The sequence below is a fragment of the Salvia hispanica genome, chromosome 2 (assembly GCF_023119035.1).
Source record: "Salvia hispanica cultivar TCC Black 2014 chromosome 2, UniMelb_Shisp_WGS_1.0, whole genome shotgun sequence".
In the NCBI taxonomy this organism is placed as follows: domain Eukaryota; kingdom Viridiplantae; phylum Streptophyta; class Magnoliopsida; order Lamiales; family Lamiaceae; genus Salvia; species Salvia hispanica.
In genome coordinates, this window is record NC_062966.1 from 222,537 (window position 1) to 242,426 (window position 19,890).

Genomic DNA, 19,890 nt, shown 5'->3' on the forward strand with positions numbered 1-19,890 from the left:
ACTTTGAAATTTGAATATATTATCCTTTATTCATTTTTATTTAATTAATATTTATTTACATTAAGTTTTAGATGAGTAATTATTAATTATTTTCTCTTATACAATTTATGATATCATTTGACAAGATGTTTAATAACATAAGCAAATTTGGAGTCATAAATTTTCTTAGCACCTTGGCATATGTTCATATCCAGATTCACAAGAGATATTACATGAATAAATACTGCAAGAAGCCCCTAAACTAGTACTAATAGGAAAGCATATTTAATCCTGTTCTACTGTACTTTTTTTAATTGCAGCTGTTATTTTCAGCTCTGTTTGTCAGGGGAAAAATGGCATGAAAATTTGAGATTGAGCAAAAGAAAAAACTGGTAAAGAAGTACTCCATATGTATACTATTTTATGCTGTTAGATGGATCACTGCTAGGCTTCTCCGAATCGTTTTTCAAATGCTCAATGTACACGCTGTAAGAAGGGTCGTAAGCAGCAGCCATTTGCAAGTACTTCAGTGCCTCGTCTTCGCGGCCAACATTCGCTAATGCACTGGAGAACCACGACAAATTACCTTTAGTGAGTATGCAGTTAGAGAGACGACGATTTCACTCTTCATGGATTCATGAAAATTGAAGAGACAACTAACTACTAGCATATACTAAACGGCATGCTTGGAGAAAATGTGAGTTGTGGCATCTGTTCCGTACCTTGAAAGAACGAGAAAACCGTCGTAGTAGTGGGCCTTGCTCTTTGAATCCTCTGGTTCTTTAATTCGAGCTATTCTTTCTAGGTGCACAAGACCCTGCTCCATCTTACCCTGCACAAGTTTATTGAAAAGATAAGCTTAGTTTGAGGCTTTTCAATGAGATTGAAGCAGCATGTTATATGTGTTCTTGGAATGTTATATTGAACCATATTATGACAATGCAAAGGAAGTTGTTAAAACGAACAAATTTAGGTGGTTCGGATGGGTACCTGCTGCACATTAGCAATACCCGCCCATTGAGATACAAGAATCAAAAGATCAATATCTTCGACTTCTGTAGGATCACCATCAACGATGAGCTGAATCAAAGAGTAAGCCCCTCCAGTCAGGTATCAGTTACATGATAGTAAAATGTCTGAAACAAGAACTAGAGAACTGTGCACACGCATATGTCCAGTGTTTCAGTTAGTAAAGGTTTTTTTCGAGTGTCTGATTATCATGAAAATGAAGATGGAGAAAAACCAAGTGGTTCGTGCAGATTTTAACTGTACCAGACCTTTGAGATTGCAGTTTCAAATAACTCAGCAGCCTCAACAAATTGTTTTTTCTTTAACAGCGTTTGCCCCAAAATAAGCATGGCTTTTACGAACCCAGGGTCCTTTTCAAGGGCAAGTCTGCAGTTCATATTTCAAGAAAAAAGCAAAATAAACATAGAAGAGAAAGCCAAGACTCTGAGTGCACAGGTTCCCTTACCTTAGGCATATAATTGCAATATCCTCACGGCCTGTAGATAAAACTTTGATAGAGTACTGTATAAAAAGTACTAAGTTGGATTAACATACTTAAATGGTTTATAAAGCATTATAAAAGAGCATGCTACAAGATCACTGACATTGACCAGTTCGACTGGTGATAACGTGTGGGCATGTACTTCTCCTTCCTTCGTCATTATAGCGATATCTGCTACTCGGGAGCTGCCATCTTTTTTAATAGTCGGTACTTCTACTGGAGTATTTACTTTAGGAACCCCCAAATACATGAGTAAAGTTGGATTACGAAGGCACGATTGCTGTGGGTTGAAGGGAATAAAAAATGAGAAAAAGAAAAAGAAAAAAGAAAAAAGAAAAAAAACATCTCAAAATATTTTTATGTCAAAGAAGGGTTAGAGGAAGAAGAAGCGTGAAAATGGCTTAGTAAAAACTACTGCACTGCATATTTTTGCAACCTGCGAACCTTGCCCAGTTTTATACTTTCATAAATCGAATAGCTAGAATTCAATAATTTTTCATAGGAGATGAGGAGATCAAAACAGTGGATTTTTAGAGCAACAACACCAACCTGTATCAAAGTCAATGTACTGTTTGAAAGCCAATAAACTAAGCTGCCCTGAAAGATATGAAAAGAGAGAGCACTTAATTCAGATAAATAATGCCATGTTACAGTATGATGACATAATGGATCAAATTTATTTCATACTAATAAATCCATCTAACTAAGCTGCAATAACAGGGAAGTATAAGAGGGTTTTGAATCACCACCCCACGCACTACCAATACAATAAAGAAATGCAAAAGCCGCCACATATCATAATGAACAACTGACACACTCAATTTACCTGGGGAATACTAAATGCAGCAGTCAACAAAGGCAGAGTCAAAATCAACAAATAATTCTTGTATCCCTGCAATGAAATGCAAAGGATCACATTCTCAAGACTAGTCAACGTAGTACACAAAGAACTCCATAATGTATATCAACTTCATTCTATTAATTAACAATTATTGAAAGCCTTATACTCAACACTATTTAACTTCGTGAAGCTTACCTTTGCTAAGGACCCTATGGAGCCTGGTAACTGCTGAAGTGGTGACTTTGCAAAGGACAACTGAGAAGCAAAAAAAAAGCATTGGAATATAAAACATATAAGATACACACCTGCAGTTCTGCACTATCAGTTCGAGATACCAAAGAACAATAAAGTATCTTGATCTAAGTGTGAAATGGGTAGTGCCCTCAACCTGAACATTAACGACATGCAAGCCTGCAATGCAGAATGGGAAAAGAAGTCCCAACGCACCGTGTGGATATTCAATCAAGTTCTGGAACCATAAAGTTCCACCCTGTAACAGTAAGAATAAGTTCACCGTGTGAAACTGATCAGAGCAATGGAAAGGATAAACATTAAAGATGATGTTGGAGTCTGTTAAATTTCCTATACAATGCCAATATTCAATGCTCTATATGCATGGTTTTCAAAACCAACATAAGAAGCATTCAGCTTAACACTTTCAAAGTGAAATGACTTAATTGTGTTCAATGTACTTGTTTTATCTAAAAATCATATGAATATGGTATTAAGTGTCTTACACTATCAAAGCCAGGGTGATGATCCAAGCACATTCTACGGATACTTGAAATCCACAATAAAAAGCAAGGGACCTGCATAATTTATTAGATTCATCTGTCATTATAGAGGCAAGAACAAAGAGAGAGTGACAGATATATAAAACAAAACCTCAGTTAATTCTTTCATCAGTCTCAACATGCCAATAACTAAAATGAACAAGAGAATGAAGCATGTAGTTCCATAACGTTCCGCAAGAAAAAGAATATTTTGGCTAGGGCCCAAAGAATATGTAGTATCATACAATTAACAAGGAACATAACCTGAAAAGCAAATGAGGAGATGAACCAAAACAATGACGGGCACCTAGCTGCCTTCTTCTCCTTAAGGAAAAGGGCAAATTGGTCCCAGAAACCTCGTCCTGACTGAGGCGGTGGGAATGGTCTAGGTACTATTAAGAACACAAAAACAAAAATCATATGTTACAGTTTACAGAAATCGTTCCGATTATGACATATACAATTATAACTCTGTTAACACAGTACTTTAACTCACACATACCAATGAAAAGAAAAAATACGATAACTGCACAACTGCATACACATTGCTTTCTAATGTAATTTGCTTGTGTGAGAAAACTAACCAAGAGTTCACATTTTACAAGGTTATAATACAAGCATCTCCTTCCATTTGTAATAGGAGTAATTCGGTAGTTTCATTTCTAGTGTTTATGACAAACTGATAGATCAAGCATGGAAGCAACGAAAGTAATTTGTTTCATGACCTGAAGAGCTAAAAGGGGCAAAAGGATAAATTTTTCACAGATAGAATTCCGGACAGGATACGAAAACTCACGTCTAGGTAGCAGCACTCCTAACCTCCTCATTTTTTTAAGTTGCACCACAGTTATAGGAAACAATGCAAGTCTCATTGCCAATGTAGATGTTGAGATCACTATCCACCTACAAAGTTCCACTTGATTGAGTCAGTTCTCAATCAGTACAGCCCCAACAACAGAAATCAAATAATAAAAGGTACTCAATTGGAAACCAAAAAATGAAATCCATCCTTAAAACAGATAAGGATATATCCAGTAGCTCTCGTAAACGATCAGATGCAGCAACTCTAATTTCAAAAATTAAAAATGGTGCAACATTATCCAAGCAAATGAATACGTGAAGCACGAATAAGCGTTCTCGCTGTCAGAATGCAATATATGTATAGCGCCTACCATGGAAATCCGGTCAAATCATGGTAATAATCGAGCATCGAGATGACAGCTTGAACAGCGAGAAACGGCTCGTCCTGTTCAGCAGCTTCGACAGGGAGGAGAGGTTCGTCCGATTTGGAGAAGCCGGGATCGGCGGAGAACCGCCGATTAAAAGATAAGCAATCAGGAGATGAGTGGCGGAGCAGCTCCCACGAGCATCCAGGGTTGTTACTGTACTGGTGGTGGTGGCGGCTGGTTGAGCTAGCCAATAGTGAATGCGAAGAGGATGAGGAATAATGGCAGACGAAATGGTGGAGCGACATCGCCGACGGCGGCAACCGCCGGCAGCGGCGGAGTTTACTTAATTTTAACAGCCCCATTGCTCGGTGGCAAGTTTTTCGACAGTAGGGGTTTATTGGCTTTATAAAATTACGTAAATGCATTTTTTTATTTAGCGGTGGCGTCAGTCCGTCCGTGCCGCTGAGCACGAGCTTGTCCGTCCGCTGCTGCGAGCTGTCCGTCCATGCCAGCGGCACGGCGCTGCTCTTAGCTAAGAGCACGTCCGTACCGCTGAGCAGCCCTACGTGGCGTATTCTTATTGGCCAACGGCTAAATTCGATTTTTTATTTTATTTTTTTTTTAAAATTTGAAATTTATTTTAAAAAAATGTTTTTAAATAAAAAAAATATTATCCCACTTCCCAAAAAATTATATCCGTTTTCTATCCACTTTTAATTTATTTTTCAATTTTTTTCCCCCAAAATTCACATTTTCATCTATAAATACCCTCACTTCAACACAAAAAATTCTCATAACACTTTAATTATAGGAATTTTTAATTTGTAGGATTTTAATTATGTATTTTTTTATTTTCTAGAATTTTAATTATGTATTTTTATTTTTTAGGATTTTAATTATGTAATTTTTATTTTTTAGGATTTTAATTATGTAATTTTTATTTTTTAATATATTTTTTATAATGTAAAAATGTTTTTAGTAATTGAAATATTTAAATTGAATAATAGAATAGTGAGACCCTTGAGTTTGTACTTAGCTAAGAGCACGGATGTGAGTGTTGTGCTTTTAGCTAAGGACAAGGAATAAAAGTGGGTCCGGACCTATTTCCGACTCTCCGTGCTCTTAGCTAAGAGTACGGATGAGGATGCTCTTAGTTCTATTATTATCCTAAAACGCATAAAAAAATACAAAACCAAAACTTAATTTTTATTATATTATTATTATTATTATTATTATATGTGAATATCAAATTCAAATTATAATTCATTAGTAGTAAAAAATTAGAGTACAACTTACAATAAAATTGACTCGAATGCCAAATTCCATTTGTGTATAAATACAAGAATATCTAGAAAAAATAAAATGGTTAGAGCACAAAGCCCTCACAAACCCTAGAATTACAAAAACGCCCACTTTCATCCCTCCGCAGATCTCCATCAATCTTCTCCCAAATCTTGCTCCAATCTCCACCGTTCATTTTTCCCGCATTCCTGATCCCCGCCGCCATCAACCGCCTCCGCGCGACCCGATTGCCAGCCCACGAGCCTTCGGTGAATCTTCACTGAATCAGCTATAACAGCTCAGTTAATGGTCTCGCGATTTTCTCTACTCTTTTAATTGCGATTTTGTTTTTATAGTATTTTATTTCTCTCCAAAATTGGTGACTGAAGTTGGAAAATTATCAATCTTTTTATCCTATATATTCGAATTAGGCTGTAGATTTTTCCGTTTCATGACTTTCGATTATCGGTTTAGCTGTTTTTAATCTAATCTTGTGCTAGTTGTTGTACAATGAAATTTTGTTTTAAGAAATTAACTGCTTTCTTGTTTCTTAGCTGCTGTGTCTCTCCCTCTCTCTCTCTTTATGCATCTCTTTAAAAGTGCAATAACTGTTTGTTTGAGCTTGTGGAGACTGTAAGTGCGCATGAAAAGTAAAGTTTTTTACTGTCTAAAATTTCAGTGCAAATGGAGGGAATTCATGGAGGAGAACCGGGGATGATGCATTATTTGCAAGATCAAAATCATCATGGACTGCATCATCACCATATGAGCAACGGGGATGCCATTGATCCAGATGAGCATGGCGAAGAGAACAACATTGTAGCAACCGGAGGGGTAAATGAAGTCATGGATGGGGATGTTGGAGTTAATATGGGGAACCAATCTGATAATGGTACAATGATTCAGCATGTAGGGGGCGGTGACAATAGTAATCAGCTCAGTCTTTCCTTCCAGGGTCAAGTTTATGTGTTCGACTCCGTGTTACCTGAGAAGGTTCTAAATTGAGTGCATACTTTCTATGATAGTTAATGTGCTTGCGTCCATCCTATAAATCTTGTCCAACATTCTGATCTTATTTCATATGAGAGGCATCTCTAGCTTTACCATAATAACTTTATAGTGATGTCACCCTCACCTCACCTATAACATTGTTCTGCTATCCCTTTAGGTTCAAGCTGTACTTCTTTTATTGGGAGGCCGTGAAATGCCTCCTAACATTCCTACTGTTCCTGTATCTTCTCCAAATAACAGGGTCCGTTATCTCTTATTGGCATTTACTACTTTGGTTATTTATGTTATATTGGACCCTTTTTACTTGGTATCTTTTTCTCTTGTTGATAGGGTGTATCCAGTACTCCACAGAAGCTCAATGTTCCCCAAAGATTGGCTTCACTCATAAGATTCCGCGAAAAGCGTAAAGAGCGGAATTTTGATAAGAAAATACGTTATACAGTTCGGAAGGAAGTTGCTCTAAGGTTTGGGAATTCCCTTGTAGTATATATATCCATCAAGTTTTTAGCTCAGAATTGGAATTTTCCAACGGAAGTGTTTAAATGGATATTCCTGCTTTTAAAGGATGCAACGGAACAAAGGTCAATTCACATCCTCAAAACCGAATCATGATGATAGTGCATCAGCAGTGTCAAGCTGGGACTCAAATCAGAGCTGGGGAGCTGATGGAAATGGATCTCATGTTCAAGATATTTCGTGAGTTTAAATTGGACATACATTTTACTACTATGTTTTATGCTTCATCTGCTATAATGCTGATAATATGATGCATCATGTTTTAGTCCCTGCTCTCATACCATCGACTTGTCTTCTCACAATCTTTTAAGGGTGTATCTCCGTCCGTATTATTGGCTTCATTTTCCTGTATCTTGACGGCGTTACCACAATTTGATGTTTGCAGGGATGTTTAATGGCATGTGAAGCTTATGTAAAACATTCTCTGCTTAGCCTAATGATACATTAATATGATAGACGGGAGATTGAGATGTCATTTTCAATTCGGTTCTAGATGATTTCAATATAGATACGTTCCACAAACTTAGTGACCATTCTCTGGGATTCTGAGTTTTTATCATGATGCTTTTTATGTTAGCTACTACTTGCTGAAAACAAAATGTTGACTTTGAACAAATTGTTCAAAATTTGATTTGTTCTTTTTACTCTTTATTGAGAATATTATCTTTTATGTTGGAAATAAGAATTTGAGCCCCAGTTTTGGCATCTATTAGACGTGGCATGACAGTTTTTAAAACTAGACACTGCACTTGAATACCTATTGATCCTCTCACATATGACTCTTTGCTATATTGACGTGTCAGTTGCCGGCACTGTGGTATCAGTGAGAAGTCTACTCCAATGATGCGCCGCGGCCCAGAGGGACCAAGGACCCTTTGCAACGCCTGTGGACTCATGTGGGCAAATAAGGTAAGCTAGGGGATCCAGAAATTACATTTTACTTAAAACTCCTTATACTGTCCTTTGACTAATGCTAACTTTTAAAACTCCTTTTGTCATCCTTTAAAACTTTTTATCTCCTACTTTGCCTTTGTTATAACCATGTTGCTAATCTACCAAATATCAGTTACTTGTCTCCTTGTATGTACCGATCAGTTGAAATGGAATTATCTTGATGTAGAGTTGGTTGTGAGTTCTCCCTCTTGTAAATTCATTACACCAAATGTTTTGGTAGTAGGTGTATTAGGTGTTCATGACTTGCTCAAGGTTGTTACGATGTAGAATCAAAACAGCCTAATTTTGTCATTTCAGGGGACTTTGAGGGACCTATCCAAGGCGGCCCCACTGGGAGCCAACCCCCCGCGCAACAGAAGTGTGGAGGTACCATTCTGCAAATTTTTTGAACTTAATCTAACCACACATTTATGATTTATCCTCCGCCTCTTGGCAGAATGGGAACTTTGAGGCGGAAGAAATGGTCCTGAGCGCTGCTGGGAACGGCAATGATTCGTCGGGATGATCTATTCATTTCGCTCTGTAGAACTAATAGAAATGACATATGTAACTAGCCTAGCTTCAGCTGTTTTTACATTATGTAATAGGTGAAGTGGGTTTCAGACAAGGTGAAGTTTTTACAAAAAGAGTGCTCTTTTCTACATGTGATTGTTGTTGTATCAGGATCAGATGCTGTTTGAAATTACTACTATAATGCATGTAACATAATATATGGGGTTTTCCCTCTATTTGTTACTCCTATTCCTATATATGCTATTCACAAAATGATTCTGTCAGTCTTTGCTTCAAGAATTACTCAATCCTTCCCCAAATTAGTGCCTTGATTAAGATTACGATTTTTGAGGATAATAGCTATGTTAGAATTTTTAAAATATACAACGCTTGATTTTACATGCGTAAATAACATTTGAAAATAATAAATTTTCTTAATGCAAGTAATTTTGTCGGAGAAGATGAGAGTAAATGGAAAAAACATTTAATTTGGCCTACTTTAGTATTATCTGTTTTATTCAAGATGTCCATATTAGTTTTCTAGTTTGTCCCACGTTTTATTTTTATATTTAAAAATAAATCTCTTTCTCCTCATTAAAATATTTAACTATTTTTTTTCAACTTTTTCTACTTAACAAAAATATAGTCATCTTGAGTAGTATGAAGAAAGTATAGTACTTCCTTCTCCCACTGAAAATGACTCACTTTCTTTTTTGATTTGTTATGATCAATATGATTCATTACTAAAAATGAAACATTATATATCTCAGCTTTCTTTTCTCTTACTTTACCCTCTCTACTAAATATATAAAATAAAATTGCATAAAATCTTGTACCATCCAAGAAATGGATCATCTCACTTGGGACACAGGCAGGGGCGGAGCTAGGATTATAAATGAAAGGGGGCAAAATTATACCATGAGGAAAATTTAAGAATTTGTGAAGGGGCAAATATAAGGAAAATTAAAAAAATTTGCAAAATTGGACAATAGAATAGTATAGTTAAACATATTTGAGGAGGGGCAAATGCCCCACCCTCTTATAAGGTGGCTCCGCCACTGGACACAGGGAATAGTAGTATATTTTTAATGCCAGAGTCAACTCTATAATCGGAGACTTGAACAAGTCTTAAGTCTTAACACTAGTACAAATTCTACGTTACGTTATCTTATTACTACTACTGCATTATTTTTTGCAAATTATCATACAAAAATATTTTTTTATGAATCTGCTATTACAAAAATTGTAAAATTGCATCTCTTCGTATTATGACGTCTCAAAATCAATTAGCAAAATTTTCCTTACTGTGTTAAAGTCTATTAATGGAAGTATCCACATATGTTTAGATTTATATGATGCCAATACAATATAATGTTAGTAGTAATAATTCGTTAACATTAAATTCGACGACATTATGTCTCGAAATGCTGACGTGCCTCCCTCCCATTCGCCATCTTAATTAAGTATTTACCAATATCTCGGATTATATTTTAATATTAATGGCAAAAAGATGTACACCATTCCTTCATTTTCATTTTTAGCTATTTCTATATTTTTACCAAATAAAGGAGGTTTAAGTCCGCCGGGAGAAAAATCCTCCGCATCGGAATGTCTCAGAGAGGATTGCTCCGTTTTCTGTAGATCGCTTTGGGATCTTCTCGATTTCTCCGTCGATTGATGCTGCAGTCTTTCACTGTTTCAATCGCTGCTGTTTTTATAAAATTTTGGGGGAAAATGGCAAGGAGTAGATCCTCCATCAGCAAATGGAGGTTTCTAAATCCGGCTTATTATCTGAAGCGGCCGAAGCGTTTGGCATCGCTTTTGATTTTGTTCGTCTGCGCGACTTTAGTTGTGTGGGATCGGCAGACTTTGGTGCACGAGCATGAGGTTCATATTGTATTTTTTTTAGGTCGTTTGTTTTGTTTTGATGTGTGAAAGATGATCTGAAGATATTCGGCATCCTGTTGATGATTTTTGTGATTTATTATCCGCCGTGGACTTGTCAATATGATTTAATTGAGCTAACGATTGACTAGTTCAAGAATTTTTTTTGTTGATATGGGTGCTTTTCCAGCTAATGTCTTGGGATTTAGTTCGGTTAGATTGTAAGAAAAGGATGTCTTCTATGCTTACACTTGTTTGGAAGGTGTAAATGTGATGCCTCTATGTTCTTTTGGGTTTAGAAGTTCCAAAATTTCAACTTTCAGTCTAGTAAATGAGTCTTCTCATTGGCTGGTCAGATCCAGACATCCAGTATAATTCTATGATATTTAGGTCCTTTGTAAGTGCGCTGCTACTTTGCTTTAGTATGTTGTCCCACAAATTGAATGAATTTAAGGTTATCGAGGGAAAAAACTTGGTCGCAGTTGTGTCGACTAAGTGCTGATGTGGAGTACTATAAATTGGAGCCAGCATGTTGCTTTATGTGCTGGTTTGATTTTATAGTGGACCTTCCTTCTTGATATTTGGTTTGTGGATGAAAAGAATGACTTACACTAGTGCTGTGAATAACTACTTATTTTATAACTGACCAGGAAGAGGTGTCTAAATTGAACAATGAAGTCACTCGGCTGCATAATATGGTAAGGTATTTAATTTTTGTAGTTTGTCATTTCTCTTGGTGTCGTGGATGTTTTTTTTTTGATTGAGACTATAAATTACATTTCAGCTCGAAGAATTAAAGACTGGGCATAGTGGTGTGGGGACTGAAAATGTGATTGAACAAAGCAATGAAAAAATGAAAGTAGATGTTTCTGAAGATCCGATCGACATTGAACGAAGAGGGAAAGTTAAAGATGCTATGATTCATGCGTGGAGTTCCTATGAAAAGTATGCTTGGGGCCATGATGAACTCCAGGTATGTTTTTATTTGTATTTTTGGCGCTTCTCAAGAATATGGTAAATCCTCGACAAAATAATAACGTTGATGATAATTCATGGTTATCAGCCTCAAACAAAGAATGGTGTTGATAGCTTCGGTGGTCTTGGAGCAACTCTAGTTGATGCTCTCGACACACTATACATAATGGGATTAGATGAGCAGTTCCAAAAGGCTAGAGAGTAAGTTCAGATTACCTTTATGGCCTTAAATTTATGAGCAGTTAAGGTGATTCTCCTGTCTAAACATGTAAAGTTGATCAAAATTTACTAGAAACTCAAGCCTCCCATTAATATTAAGAATGAGTGTCATCTTTAATCTTTGTGTTGATCAGTACTATTCTTCGGCTAGTATAAATGATTTCCTTTTCTCTTACTGTCTTACACCATTCAAGATTTACATATCACCATATACATCTCAGTTGGATTAGAGAATTAATCATATTCCAATTCCTTCTCTGTTTCTCCTTGTAAGGGACTTGACTGAAGTACTCAATTTATTTTGGGTGCGAGGTCACTGCACCTATAATTATTGATGCATAACAAGTTTTTTATGGCAGGTGGGTTGCAGAGTCCCTGGATTTTAACAAGAATTATGAAGCTAGTGTCTTTGAGACAACCATAAGGTTGCTTTATAAGGTTTAATATGTCTTTTATATTCCTCTAGTTGATTTATCTTCCCTGAAGTTGACCCTCAAATCTGCTTATGAATTCATAATCATTTTATAAGGCAAAGAAAGGTTTCTTAATTGTGACCTTAAATTGTACTTCATGTTTGTGACAATCCAGAGTCGTTGGTGGACTTCTCAGTGCATATGATCTGTCTGGAGATAAACTTTTCCTTGAGAAAGCAAAGGATATTGCTGACAGGCTACTGCCTGCTTGGGATACTCCTTCTGGCATCCCTTTTAATATTATTAACTTGGCCAATGGAAATCCACATAATCCTGGGTGGACAGGGGTAAGTATGCATTTAACTTAGGAATCACATCTGTTATTTGCTAAAAAAAGTATCCGTGATTCATGTTTGTGTTTTTCCATGCCACTGAGTTATTTTACGAGATGATCTCGCATGTAAGTGACTGACAAATAAGAAGATTCATGTTTGTGTTTCCGTGGTTTGATTTTATTGGAACACTGCCATATTTTACAAGATGGTCTCGCATGAAAGTGGCTGACAACTAATTCTTACTGTAGGGTGACAGCATTTTGGCTGATTCTGGCACTGAGCAGCTGGAATTTATTGCTCTTTCTCAGAGGACTGGGGATCCCAAGTATCAGCAGAAGGTTTCATTCTCTCTCTCTCCACACTCACACTGAAATATGAGACAAATGCAGATTTTTATGTAGAGTTAACTGTCAAAGTAACTTCACTGAAGCATTATTATGATATGAAAGTGCACGTGTTGATGGGGTGTAAAACTATATACTCCCTCCGTCCCACTATAAGTGATCAACTTTCTATTTTGGATTGTCCCACACCATAAGTAATTGATTTCCTTTTTTGGCAAAAAGCAACACCTTTATCTCTCTTATTTTATTCTCTCTTTATCTCTCTTACTTTTTCCTATCTCATACTTTCTTCTCTCCATTTAACTCAATAAATTTCATTTTCTTAAATCACGTGCCAAAAAGAAACTCCTCGCTTATAATGGGACGGATGGAGTATATATTTATTTCAGGATCTTAATGGAAGGCATACTGATCACTTTCCTGTTAAACCTTGAGAACTGTATTTCCTCAAATTGATTATGTAATGTTTCAGGTGGAAAATGTCATTACAGAGCTAAATAAAACCTTTCCTGATGATGGTTTGCTTCCCATATATATCAATCCACACAAAGGATCTAGATCGTATTCAACCATAACTTTTGGAGCCATGGGGGACAGGTATGTTATTTTATGGATTTGAATTGACACACATTATAGCATATATTTCTCTTCTGAGCATGAATCAACTATGATTGTCAAAGGTGGTTCTATAAGGTTTTCTAACATTTTAACGAAAGAACATGGAACTGTGCAGCTTTTATGAATACTTACTCAAGGTCTGGATACAAGGAAATAAGACCAGCCCAGTCAAGCATTACAGGTAAATATCTAACAGCTGTTTTGTTCCATTTAGACACATATTTGTACATATCACAGATTTAAAACTATATGTAAGGCCCGCAGTTTGATGCACTACATATTCTACTCCTTTCGGAACTTTCTGAGCAGCACTGTTAAATATGTTTCTATCAGGGAAATGTGGGAGACATCAATGATTGGTCTTGAAAGCTTGGTGCGGAAAACAACCCCGTCTTCTTTTACTTATCTCTGTGAGAAGATTGGAACTTCTTTAATTGATAAGGTGGATTTTAGTATTTATAGTTGTTGGCATAATAAGTGCATATATTTTCTTAGTGTGTTGACTTTCAGTAATTGATCTCGTATGTAATACATTTGCAGATGGATGAACTAGCATGTTTTGCACCAGGCATGATAGCATTGGGCTCTTCAGGTTATGCTCCTGATGAAGCCAAGAAATTTTTATCTCTGGCTGAGGAGGTAAACACGCCCAATTCTCACCTAAGCTTCTTGAATCTTGAGTGAGAGGCTCTTGTGAGGTGGTTATATCATTTACTGTTTTTATTTGATAATTTCGACCGCCTATGCAGCTAGCTTGGACCTGCTATAACTTCTACCAGTCTACCCCGACGAAATTGGCTGGGGAAAACTACTTTTTCAATTCAGGGCAGGTGAGAGAGTCTTTGATGTCTACTGTTTCAAAATATTTCCAGAAATACTTGGAGCGGAAGGGATAATGTTTCTTTTCTGTTTTGATTTCCTATATTTTAGGATATGAGTGTTGGAACATCATGGAACATATTAAGGCCAGAGACAGTTGAGTCACTCTTCTACCTCTGGCGTCTGACTGGAAATAAGACATACCAAGAGTGGGGATGGAATATATTTCAAGCATTTGAGAAAAACTCCCGCACAGACTCTGGATACGTTGGATTAAAGGATGTGAGTATTCGTGACTTCTGAATTATTAATATTTTTGTCTTCATAGACTCTCAACAATCTTAAAAGGTACAGTTTTCTAAATTTCCCTTCCAGAAAAAAGAAGTCGAAATTTCTCTTTTCCCTGTCGAAATCTTAGGCCCCCTTGAATATATGCATGTCTCCATTTGCTGCTAAAGTCACAAATTACATAATCTTCTTCAATGGTACCTGACAATTTGGTCTCTCTCGTCTCCCAGGTTAACACCGGTGTAAAAGATAACATGATGCAAAGCTTTTTCCTAGCAGAGACGCTGAAGTATCTGTACCTTCTCTTCTCACCTTCCTCAGTCATTTCACTTGACGAATGGGTTTTCAACACAGAAGCACACCCTATAAGGATTGTAACCCGGCATGACCATACAGAGGGTAAGTTGGGAGTGTCCAATGGTGACCATCTAGAAACCCGGTCCCGTGCCAGGAGAGAAGGCCGTTTTCATGGCAATTAGGTGACCTTAGATGTATTTCACTGCATGTCATATGCTATTGCTTAGGAGGCCATAGCAACTAGACGTATCGAGGAGCATCAAGAGACATCGAGGTGAAGAATAACAAGCTCATAGAGATTTCTCTGTGCATTGCCTGGCCTCATAGTAGAATAGCTTTTACTTTGTAACATAGAATGGTAGACGATGTTGTTGATTTATGACACCTTTTTGTATGTTAGAGATTCACACAAATCTTGTCAAGTGGTGTATTTTGGAGATGGGCATATACTTCACGTATTTTCATTGCTTGAAGTTGAGTTTTTTCTACTTCATGTAAACTAGTACTTCATCCTTCTCAGCCAAGATGACACATTTCTTGGCCGGCACAAAATTTTAAGAGTGTTAGTGTTGTTTAATGTGTTTAATTGAAGAGAGAAATGTGAGTTCAAGTATTAAATAGAGACAGATAAATGAATATTATAATTATAGAGATAAAATGGTTGAATGTATTAATTAGAAAGAAAAAGTTTTTAAAAATAGAATTGTGTCATTTTATTCTTGACGAGTAGATTAAAATGAAAAATATGTCATCTTAGCTCTGGCATTACCTTAAAAAATGACATTCTAATAACACGATCTCACCTTAAAATTTCAGCACTTTTGGTATTGGCTTTGCATTTTACAGGTTTTATAACTACTAAATTAGAAAAAGAGGGGAGGTAATGTTACAATGTCATGCCATTTTCTTGAAATAATATGGAGTACGACTTATAAACAAGTACTACTCCTGTTTGAATATTAATTTATAATTAAGGTTGTAGTAATGATGAAATTCATTCAAGCACATACTCACGCACACTACCTATTGAACAATGTATAACTATATTTATTACACTTCAACCAAAAAAAATATTAGTAGTAGTATTTAATTAACATGATTAATATGTCTAAATTATGTAGCACACGATTTTGTTATACTAGTAATACTAATTTTAGTGAGGAAAGAGTTAGAGAAAGAGAAGGGAGTGAAGTGATGGAAAGCTAATAACAACAGCTTCCTCCACAACTCCTACAAACACTAATCCTCCGCCCGCCGCCGGCAAAATCCAAGCTTGACGGCAAAACCCTAGACCCTTTTCCGCCGTGAAGAAGGAAACACAGCCCTCGCATTTCCCCACGTCATGTGTTAGCTGATTCTTCTCCATTTTACTCTTTACTATTACTCTCATTCACGAGCTGCAATGCGATCGTCTCTTCTCCTCTCTCGCATCCGCCATGAAAGAAGCCGCCATTTCCCCTTCCGTTTCTCCATTTCTCAGTTTCACGCCCCTCTCTCCTCGCGCGAGCCGGAGAAGGAAACCACTAATTTCCAAGAGAATAAATTTGTTGATTCCGATTATGATTTTTCTCGCTCCCAACAGAGGCGCTCCGCCGCACTAGGGCATTTTCTAGCGGCCAATTCTCTGTCGAGAGCTGTTCCTCCGATTTTGCCCGCTTCTAATTTTCTCCGCACGGCTCCCTTCACAAGAAGTCAGTCATTTTTTTTTCTGGTTTCCGTTTTGGGAGTGTTTGCGGTTTTTGTAATTAATAATGGTTCTGTATTCAGGTTTTCTCACAAGAGCTAAGAAGATTGAAAAGATTGAGAAGATTGGAGCTATTGATCATGGGTATTTTCAATTTTTGCTGATTTTACTTTGTCTTGATTCCGAATTTCAATTGTTTCATAATTGAGTTTGTGGCATTAAAAATTAAGTTATCACATTTTTAGAGATTGTGGATGACACTGATTCCTCAGCTTTCCCCATGCATTTGAATTAGCCATAACAAAAAGATTAGGGTAACACTGATTCCTCAGCTATTAGGTGCTTTGCAAATTTGAAGTTTGAACCTTTTTCCTATGCCAGTTGTCAAGGGCATGTGATGGTTGTTGACCTATTTGAGTCTTTGGACTGAGTGCATCCTCTCCTTTTTACCGGTTAATGTTATTGTTATTTTTTCTAATGTGACATTGTTCCTGTAGCCAGCGAGCTGTCACAACTGCACTCTGGTGCAACTTTCTTGTTTTCTCTCTCAAATTTGGGGTCTGGTTGTCCACCTCGAGCCATGTGATGTTGGCTGAAGTTATTCATTCAGTTGCAGATTTTGCAAACCAGGTACTTAACTTTTTTTCTTGGTGTTCTTTGTTCATTGGTAGTGATTTTTTGCCTATCTATTATTGAACCCTGTGGCTGTGAAATTAATAAATAGTGTCCTTGTTTATACCTCACAGGCTCTTCTTGCTTATGGTTTAAGTAGCTCACGCCGTGCACCAGATGCTCTCCATCCGTAAGGCTTCCTTTGATATGTCCATCTATATATTGTTGATAAGTTCTTAGCCTTGTGTAGAGAGTTTTATGTGAGTTTTGAGGTGTCTAAAACTTACAAGGACCTTTCCAAGTAGTTCACAAAAACTTCTCCATGTTTTGCTTTCTAGTACCTTCAAGCCTTACAGGACTTGTCTATTTTAATTGTTTTTCTGATCCAAAGTAATGATTATGTAATGGTTCTGTGAAATATTAACTCAATGTATCGTGTAAGTTATTCTGGACTTTATACATGTCATGATGTGGGGCTGAATTTTGTCTATAATTATATCACAGATATGGTTATTCCAAGGAACGGTTTGTCTGGTCTTTGATTTCTGCTGTTGGTATATTTTGTCTTGGTTCTGGTGCCACGATTGTTCACGGAGTTCAAAACTTATGGACTTCTCAGGTGACCAAACTTGAAGCTCATTATGGAACACCAAATGTTTAATTTTCTTATAATCTCAAAATCGCATTACTTGCTTAATGATATATAATGTGTCTTGATTGATTGGTATTGTATCTCTTCAGCCCCCTGAACACATAGAGTACGCTGCTCTAGTGATCGCTGGTTCTTTCCTTATTGAAGGTTAATGTCTTCATTATTTGCTATGATTCAGAGAGCTTCTCTTTTTTATCTACCGTTCCCAAATTTTTTCTTGTGACTGAAGTGGAATCTTTCTCAGGTGCATCCCTCATTGTTGCCATCCATGCTGTTAGGAAAGGTGCTGCGGCAGAAGGAATGAAAGTGAGGGACTACGTCTGGCGTGGTCATGATCCAACAGCTGTTGCTGTCATGACAGAGGTACATTTTTAGTTGTCCCAATCATTTTCATGACTTTAGCACAACATATTCTTAGTGTAATGCTTGGGAACATTTTCAATGACAATTACATTTCAGTGCAAATGCTTATGCTTGATAACATTAATTCAAGTTTAGTTTAATCAACTCAACGGGTATAATATGACAATGGAGTCATGGAGATCATACATAATTTGCTATCTTCTGCTCAGCTAAACTGAATAAGGTAGAGCACAAGAGGACTTATGATTTAAAAATCCAGCAGTCCCTGGACACTTCACTACTGCTCAAATTTAACTAACTTATGAATAATATTTAGGGATGCATTCCTCTCAAGATAATTACATGTTTTACAACCCCTTGTAATTAATGCTAATCATGTGCATGGTTCAGGACGGTGCTGCTGTTACTGGCCTTCTCATTGCTGGTGCATCGTTGGTGGCTGTGAACACCACAGGAAATGCAATTTATGATCCTATTGGTTCAATCATCGTAGGAAACCTTTTGGGAATGGTAACGTGTTCATTGATTTTTCTGCTAGAGATAAAAAATGTCAGTGTCTTTAACAACCTTCACTGTATAAGCTGCCAGTTCTGCAGTTTTGAAGATATTAACTGCAAGTTTGAGTTGAAAAGAAATTGGCTGGAACTTTTACTTTCTATAAGTAGAATTAAGTATGATTGTACTTTCTAATCTTTTTCCTCATGCTTGCTGATATTTTGAAGAACTGTGTGCCTTTCTTGGACCTAACCTGATGTCAAATGTAATGCAGGTTGCAATATTTCTGATTCAGAGGAATCGTCATGCTTTGATCGGCAGAGCGATTGATGATAATGATATGAAAAGAGTGCTCCATTTTCTGAAAAATGACCCGGTACAGCGCCTCATTTCACTATTTACTGCGACCAACAGATTCAGTGTCTAAATTTGAGAATCCCCTGCTGCAGGTTGTGGATGCAGTGTACGACTGCAAAAGCGAGGTGATTGGACCAGGGTTTTTCAGATTCAAGGCTGAAATAGGTGACAGTTTACAAATTTTCATAGCACTACACCTTTTACTATTAGAACTGCATTAAAAAAAACTTACCTTGGTGAATATCTGGAACTCAATGTATGATTATCAAATGTTGTTGCAGACTTTAATGGTGAGGTATTGGTGCAAAACTATCTAAGCAGAACCGGCCGTGAAGAGTGGTCTAAGCAGGTAATTCCATTAGGTTATTTCCCCCCGTTTCCACAGCTTCTCTTTTCTGTTGGCCGGAAAACGCATATCTTCAACATATACTCTATTCTGGCTTTGTCATTTAGTTATGTTTTTGTTATACGCATGCTGAGTTTAAATTACAGTTTCGGGAGGCTGCCAAGGAAAAGGATGATTCGGCAATGTTCAAGATCATGTCGAACTACGGTATGTGATAAGTAGTGTATGATATAAGGGATAAGTATTGATAAATAGAATATTGAAGGTTAATGAAAAGGGTGTGACATACACAGGTGAGGAGGTGGTGACAGCTCTTGGAAGTGAAGTAGATCGCCTAGAAAAGGAGATTCAAGAAATTGTTCCTGGCATTAGACATGTTGATATTGAAGCACACAACCCTATTGTTCCTCCTCCACCACCACCATCACCATAGTTGTTTTTTGCTTCTTTTAAATTGTAAACCAAATTCATGCATGTATTTTGGCTTTTGGGCTGTGTGAGAGAGAGAGATGTGAATAGTACTGAGAGTCAGACATTTCTTGTTAATATAAGTCTCCAGGGCAAATAGCATTAAAACTTGATGCTTTTGACATTCAAATTTTGACAAATTGATCATCGAATCTCAATTAGTTTTAGCATATCATCCCATAAACACTTGCAATA

At 36.9% G+C, this 19,890-nt stretch overlaps 4 protein-coding genes across 5 annotated transcripts; 3 read left to right on the forward strand and 1 right to left on the reverse strand.

Moving 5' to 3' along the window:
- Positions 1-128: 128 nt before the first annotated feature.
- On the reverse strand, positions 129-4,657 carry LOC125203572 (ALBINO3-like protein 2, chloroplastic). The gene is made up of 14 exons (XM_048101953.1): positions 4,276-4,657; positions 3,900-4,006; positions 3,368-3,495; positions 3,068-3,139; positions 2,719-2,820; positions 2,526-2,585; positions 2,316-2,381; positions 2,039-2,086; positions 1,593-1,769; positions 1,454-1,509; positions 1,257-1,374; positions 970-1,059; positions 702-811; positions 129-543 (listed from the first exon to the last, which is right to left on the reverse strand). Exons 1-14 carry the CDS (start codon positions 4,632-4,634, stop codon positions 396-398), a joined length of 1,641 nt encoding a protein of 546 aa, XP_047957910.1. The 5' UTR covers positions 4,635-4,657; the 3' UTR covers positions 129-395.
- A 970-nt stretch (positions 4,658-5,627) lies between these two features.
- On the forward strand, positions 5,628-8,762 carry LOC125207399 (GATA transcription factor 28). Of its 2 annotated transcripts, none has more exons than XM_048106724.1 (8): positions 5,628-5,862; positions 6,233-6,546; positions 6,722-6,805; positions 6,895-7,028; positions 7,129-7,260; positions 7,884-7,989; positions 8,332-8,400; positions 8,471-8,762. In XM_048106724.1, the coding sequence occupies exons 2-8, from the start codon at positions 6,238-6,240 to the stop codon at positions 8,537-8,539; spliced, it is 903 nt and encodes a 300-aa protein (XP_047962681.1). In that variant the 5' UTR covers positions 5,628-5,862; positions 6,233-6,237; the 3' UTR covers positions 8,540-8,762. The 2 variants fall into 2 exon arrangements, with proteins under 2 accessions (XP_047962681.1, XP_047962680.1); XM_048106723.1 differs by having other exon boundaries at positions 5,628-5,855.
- Positions 8,763-10,062: 1,300 nt separating this feature from the next.
- LOC125206083 (mannosyl-oligosaccharide 1,2-alpha-mannosidase MNS1-like) lies at positions 10,063-15,211 on the forward strand. Its single transcript, XM_048105379.1, has 14 exons — positions 10,063-10,413; positions 11,061-11,108; positions 11,195-11,383; positions 11,474-11,586; positions 11,964-12,029; positions 12,193-12,364; positions 12,601-12,690; positions 13,169-13,293; positions 13,430-13,495; positions 13,648-13,756; positions 13,855-13,953; positions 14,064-14,144; positions 14,245-14,415; positions 14,652-15,211. Exons 1-14 carry the CDS (start codon positions 10,204-10,206, stop codon positions 14,898-14,900), a joined length of 1,788 nt encoding a protein of 595 aa, XP_047961336.1. The 5' UTR covers positions 10,063-10,203; the 3' UTR covers positions 14,901-15,211.
- A 673-nt stretch (positions 15,212-15,884) lies between these two features.
- LOC125204042 (metal tolerance protein C4) lies at positions 15,885-19,825 on the forward strand. The gene is made up of 13 exons (XM_048102582.1): positions 15,885-16,409; positions 16,486-16,546; positions 16,900-17,032; positions 17,149-17,204; positions 17,519-17,633; positions 17,756-17,813; positions 17,911-18,029; positions 18,420-18,539; positions 18,799-18,900; positions 18,974-19,046; positions 19,163-19,230; positions 19,374-19,434; positions 19,521-19,825. Exons 1-13 carry the CDS (start codon positions 16,121-16,123, stop codon positions 19,658-19,660), a joined length of 1,395 nt encoding a protein of 464 aa, XP_047958539.1. The 5' UTR covers positions 15,885-16,120; the 3' UTR covers positions 19,661-19,825.
- The last annotated feature ends 65 nt before the right edge of the window (positions 19,826-19,890 follow it).